This window comes from Syzygium oleosum, unplaced genomic scaffold (assembly GCF_021117445.2).
Source record: "Syzygium oleosum isolate NSW1041296 unplaced genomic scaffold, Sole_v2.1 Sole_v2.21, whole genome shotgun sequence".
NCBI lineage: Eukaryota > Viridiplantae > Streptophyta > Magnoliopsida > Myrtales > Myrtaceae > Syzygium > Syzygium oleosum.
Genome location: NW_026607505.1, coordinates 6,809,615 through 6,815,193, shown reverse-complemented (window position 1 = coordinate 6,815,193; position 5,579 = coordinate 6,809,615). Strand labels below are relative to the sequence as shown.

The 5,579-nt window shown below is 44.4% G+C and overlaps 1 protein-coding gene across 1 annotated transcript; it reads left to right on the top strand.

Moving 5' to 3' along the window:
* The first annotated feature begins 265 nt into the window (after nucleotides 1–265).
* Nucleotides 266–5,132, top strand: LOC115671000 (NADP-dependent malic enzyme). Its single transcript, XM_030592423.2, has 19 exons — nucleotides 266–527; nucleotides 1,332–1,452; nucleotides 1,563–1,637; nucleotides 1,862–2,013; nucleotides 2,098–2,203; nucleotides 2,303–2,368; nucleotides 2,557–2,652; nucleotides 2,727–2,798; nucleotides 2,889–2,972; nucleotides 3,052–3,150; nucleotides 3,409–3,456; nucleotides 3,556–3,609; nucleotides 3,702–3,800; nucleotides 3,899–3,988; nucleotides 4,135–4,212; nucleotides 4,332–4,406; nucleotides 4,513–4,603; nucleotides 4,699–4,827; nucleotides 4,911–5,132. Exons 1-19 carry the CDS (start codon nucleotides 382–384, stop codon nucleotides 4,997–4,999), a joined length of 1,770 nt encoding a protein of 589 aa, XP_030448283.1. The 5' UTR covers nucleotides 266–381; the 3' UTR covers nucleotides 5,000–5,132.
* The last annotated feature ends 447 nt before the right edge of the window (nucleotides 5,133–5,579 follow it).

Here is a 5,579-nt window from a genome sequence, read left to right as displayed (position 1 = left end):
CCGACAGCGACAGCGACAGCGACGGCGACAGCGTGTAAGGATATTTTTAGTAAACAGCATATCCCCGTTTCTTGACTTTTGTCCGATTCGGACTTTTTCGCACCGCCATCATCATCCGTCGTCATCGGCGTCGCTACTGGATTGGTCGAGAGAGAGCGCGCGCGCGCGCCCCAAGGCCACGCGTCCGAAGCACACTCGTCGCTGACAGACTGGCGATCTAGTTAAAAAGCTGGGAGCGAGAATCTCGGCCTCCGTCGTGGCTTCTCTGGCTTTCTCTCCTTAGTTCGAAGCACACTCGTCGTTTGACCTTCGAGCTTCGAAGAAGTAAGGAGGAGGAGGAGCAGCAGCAGGAGGCGGCGGAGAGAGGCTTTCGCGGCGGAGATGGAGAGCGCGACGAAGGGCGCGAGGGACGGAGCGAGCGTGCTGGACACCAAGGCCGCCGTCGGAGGCGGCGTCGAGGACGCGTACGGCGAGGATCGCGCCACCGAGGACCAGCTCGTCACTCCCTGGACCTTATCCGTCGCCAGGTCAGCTCCTCCTCGACACCGATGATGACGATGATGATGATCTTCGACCTGTTTGGATTCTGTAAGCTTTGGCTGTAGCGTCTGGCTTTAGATTTGCATGAGCTTCGGTTTCTGTTGCTCAGTTTCAGGAGTTCGATTTGATCGGTCTTTTCAGCTGCGTGTTCTGCTTTTGGTTTGATCTTGTTATTCGATAGTTCCGATCCAAAGCCACGCCGGCACTGGTCCGACACAGTCGCTCCGTCAAGTCAACGTAGCATCTCCGATTACGTTGACGCCGGACATGGACGTCCTGAGTTTTAGGTGGTGTAGTCATTCCTGAGATATCGATGCAATCCTAGGACATGGACATGGTCGGTCGATATGCAATTGACTAAGACGATTTCAGGGCCGGATCCTTTTCCCCGTAGATCGTAAGGATCTTCGCGTGGAGTCGTCTGTGTTCCCTCTCTCTGCATGTGCGTATCGTCATTACGTAGATATATCTAATGTAGAAGTTTATTTTTGCCTATGAGTACACAAGCATATACACAAAATAAGTACTGTGCAGTTCTTCATGTTATTGTTGTATACGAATGCGACAGTTTACCTTGTGTCAAACAAAGATAATTCATCACAAAGTGTTGATTTGTTACCTCCAATATCATGACGATTGCCATGGTCAGAGCAAAATATCTGAAGATGGATGGTTACAGCTTTTATACGGAAAATCAACCGTTCAAGATTATAAGATTTCTGATCGCTTCCCTTGTTTACCCTCCACAATTTCCCGATCTGACTGCTGCTTTCTGTGGACATCTGATGCAGTGGGTACTCTTTATTGAGAGATCCTCGCCATAACAAGGGGCTCGCTTTCACTGAGAAAGAGAGAGATGCCCACTACTTGTGTGGCCTGTTGCCTCCTACTGTTGTGTCTCAGCAAGTTCAGGTTGGATAAGTGCAGTATCCTGAGTCTCCATCCTATTTCTGCACGCCTGAACTCCATGATTTTGTATAATTGGTCTGACTATTCTGTTTGTCATGAATTTGTAATAATAGGAGAAGAAACTGATGAAAAATCTTCGGCAATATCAAGTTCCATTGCAGAAGTATATGGCCCTGATGGACCTGGAGGTATAAGTTTTGCAAACAATCATATTTGTTGTCGGGATCTACAGTTGTTCATTTGGTTCATTGTAGCAAAGTCAAAGTGATGTGTTGAGTTTACTTCAATCATCTTAAGGAAGAAATATGACAACAAATGACGAATTGTGCTCGTAGAAGATCAAGACAAGAATGATTTTCTTGCCTATATATATATTTTTTGGCTTTCAAATGCATCTGTTCATTATCTACAGGAGAGAAATGAACGGCTTTTCTACAAGCTTCTTATTGATAATGTCGAGGAGTTGCTTCCAATTGTCTATACTCCAACCGTCGGTGAGGCTTGCCAAAAATATGGAAGTATCTTCCGGCGACCTCAGGGTTTATTTATAAGCTTAAAAGAGAAGTATGCACTGTTTCTTTGAGCTGTGACTTTCCCCAAGTAAATGTAACCATGTCAACCTATGAAATCTTGTTGGCTTTTTTCCAGGGGTAAAATTTTGGAAGTGTTGAAGAACTGGCCAGAGCGGAGTATCCAAGTGATAGTCGTGACTGATGGAGAGAGGATCTTAGGACTTGGTGATCTCGGATGCCAGGTGATTTTAAGCTCTTTTAGTTTTAAGGGACATGAAGATGTAGACATTACATTGTATGTGTGACAAGCTGTGGTACCTGACAAAATAGTACTTTTCTAGGGTATGGGCATCCCTGTTGGGAAATTATCGCTGTACACAGCTCTTGGAGGAGTTCGTCCTTCAGCAGTAAGTAATTTTAAATGGTGTATTCTTGCTGACGTTTGTTATTTTCTTCCAAATTGCATTTCCAAAAGTTCTTTTAAAATCAGAACATTGCCACATTCTACAAATTGAAGGTTTGGAATGAGGCATCTGTTTGTAGCTACAGATGCATGCATTATAAGACTCTGATCTTATTTTTACTTGTTTTCTAGTGCTTGCCGATAACAATAGATGTGGGAACAAACAATGAGCAGTTGTTACAGAATGAGTTTTACATTGGCCTCAGACAGAAAAGAGCCACTGGACAGGTTCCTTTACTTCTCATTTTTGTTAATCCTGTTATGTATTCCACTTAATTGATGTAGGTTTTGCAAATTTGCAGGAATATGCTGATTTTCTTAATGAGTTTATGAGTGCTGTCAAGCAGAACTATGGAGAAAAAGTCCTTGTGCAGGTCAGGCGTTCACATTCTCAAGCCCATGGATTTCTCAGAGCTGTTTCATATTTTATTCGGTGCAGATTCATTGTTTCCTGAAATCTGCAGTTTGAGGATTTTGCAAACCACAATGCCTTTGAACTGCTTACAAAATATCGCGCAACTCATCTCGTCTTCAATGATGATATACAGGTATCTTTTTTAAGTACTCTCAATGGCGGCATGCAGATGTATTCCTCAGCACTTAGCTGTTTCCTTATTTTTTTGGCAGGGAACGGCAGCTGTTGTTCTCGCAGGAGTTGTTGCTGCACTGAAATTACTAGGCGGCACCCTGGCAGATCACACTTTCTTGTTCCTCGGTGCTGGGGAGGCGAGTTAATTTTCATTTGCCACTTCCTCTTTCTTAGCATCGTATCAGGAGATGGACCCAAACTTGCATTTTCATTTTGACATGGAGTATCTTATTGAAACATGATGAATTTCCTTGCTTATTATGCTCTTTCTTGTCTCCCTCTTTTCATCTTTAGGTAAAGTTTAGGCTTCATTTTGATTATGCGCCTGGGATGTTCATATTGGCTGTTCTTAACATTGCTTCTTTGCTTAACTCAAAAGTGGTTGGCCAATGCAGGCTGGAACGGGCATAGCTGAGCTTATAGCTCTTGAGATGTCAAAGCAGGTAATTGACTGATGGATTTGTGCAGACTAGTGTTCTCCTAATTGTGCAAAGTTGGACTTTACTTTTTCCCTTTTAGTAGCTTTTATTGATACATTGTAGGTGAAAGCTCCTGTGGAGGAGACTCGTAAGAAGATCTGGCTGGTCGACTCTAAGGTAGCATTCAGTTTGATATGACTTGGCTGTTTGATGGTGAAGTTCGGAATGAAAACAACTTTGACATCAATCTTGATGAAATGTTCTTGCAGGGGTTGATTGTTGGTTCTAGGAAAGAATCGCTTCAACACTTTAAGAAGCCATGGGCTCATGAACACGAACCTGTCAAGGATCTCTTAGGTGCTGTCAAGGTGTGTTAAATTAATCCGCATCCCGTTTCTAAACGTCCATGGATTTTGATGCTTTCTTACGCAAGCCACTAACTATGCATACTTAATTACTTCCTCAGGCAATCAAGCCGACAATTCTGATTGGATCCTCTGGAGTAGGAAAGACATTTACGAAGGAGGTCATTGAGACACTGTGCTCCTTTAACGAGGTAAACTTTTTTCTTTTTTCGCTTTCAATCGCAGGTAAGTTTTATGTCCAAAGAACATCCGTCAGTAGATTTGACGTGGCATGCTGACCTTGAGTTTGGCGTGTACAATAACAACTCTCACATCTCTGCAATGTAATTTGATCCAGAAACCTCTTATCTTGGCTTTATCCAACCCAACATCGCAATCTGAGTGTACTGCTGAAGAAGCTTATACCTGGAGTAAGGTACTTTGGCATTTCGAATATCTATCCTCCACGACTTGATGAAGCTGTCCGCTCCAGATAAGCGGTTATGTATTCCCAATTCTACCACATTCCTACTTAACGCTGTTCTGGAGTTGTAGGGTCGTGCGATGTTTGCCAGTGGAAGTCCTTTCGATCCAGTGGAGTTGGAGGGCAAAGTCTTTGTTCCTGGCCAGGTTATCCTCGTCTTCTATAGTGGCTTTCACAAGTTTTACTTTTCGGCATGTCAAGCCAAATAGTCAGTTATCCGAGACTTAGATCTGGTTACATCTGTCAATTTAGGCCAACAATGCTTACATTTTCCCTGGATTTGGTCTCGGTGTGGTCATGTGTGGGGCGATTCGAGTCCATGATGAAATGCTTCTGGCAGCCTGTAAGTGCATTGTCGCTGCGTAATTATAAGTGCAAGTTACCTGCCATGGTAGCACATTCTCTAGCTCAACCCCTCACTGTCTGTCTACAATACAGCGGAAGCGTTGGCCGGGCAAGTGACGCAGGAGAACTTTGAGAAGGGACTGATTTACCCGCCGTTCTCCAATATTAGGAAAATCTCCGCCAACATAGCTGCGAAAGTCGCTGCCAAGGCATATGAACTCGGTGAGCCTTGCATGTTCACCTTCTACTTCCTCTCTAGATGCGCGATTCGACATGCTATCTTGCTTACTGTTCTCGTTCGACAGGCTTGGCATCGCATCTTCCTCGCCCCGAGAATCTCGTCAAGTATGCCGAGAGCTGCATGTACAGCCCAGTGTACCGAAACTATCGCTAGAGTAAATTGGACGTCTGCTACCGGTATGTGGTTACGTGAGCCTCGTTCTCGAAGTGCTTGTAACAATAAATCTGTCACGAGCTAGCTATTCACCCCACTTTCGTTATGCTAAGTCTTGTGGAGTTTTTTTGTATATCCAGGTTATAAATGCCTTATGTTATCATGGACACCGCATCTTTCTAAGTACGAGTGCTTCCGTTTTGGAGCAGTTCTGTTCATCCATCTCAAAGGTTTTCCCTTCGCCCCTCCCCCTGTCCCGGGGTTCGAACCCCGTCATTGCGCTTCCAAGGGAAGTTCTTTGTTGAACGCCTGTTCCTAGTCAAACAACCTGACAAGCGTTGACTCTATATTCGACTTGGGCCTGAACATTATTTTTCTGTAGTTTGCGCTCAGACCGTGACGAAATTCGTGGGCGGGACTCTTGCTTCTCTCAACTCGATCGACTTTGACTTAGGTGTTCAAGAAACTCTACCTAAATTAATCCTTCTCCGAGTTGCGGTGAACTCCTGGAGTCTGAATAGAACCGTCTCTGAATGGTACTGCTTCTTTATCGGCAATGTCGAGATCTCTACAAGCAAAA

Coding starts and splice junctions, on each gene's coding strand:
- LOC115671000 (XM_030592423.2), top strand. CDS start 382: ATGGAGAGCGCGACGAAGGGCGCGAGGGACGGAGCGAGCGTGCTGGAC. Junction 528..1,331: donor TGGACCTTATCCGTCGCCAG/GTCAGCTCCTCC, acceptor CATCTGATGCAG/TGGGTACTCTTTATTGAGAG. Junction 2,973..3,051: donor TCTTCAATGATGATATACAG/GTATCTTTTTTA, acceptor TTTTTTTGGCAG/GGAACGGCAGCTGTTGTTCT.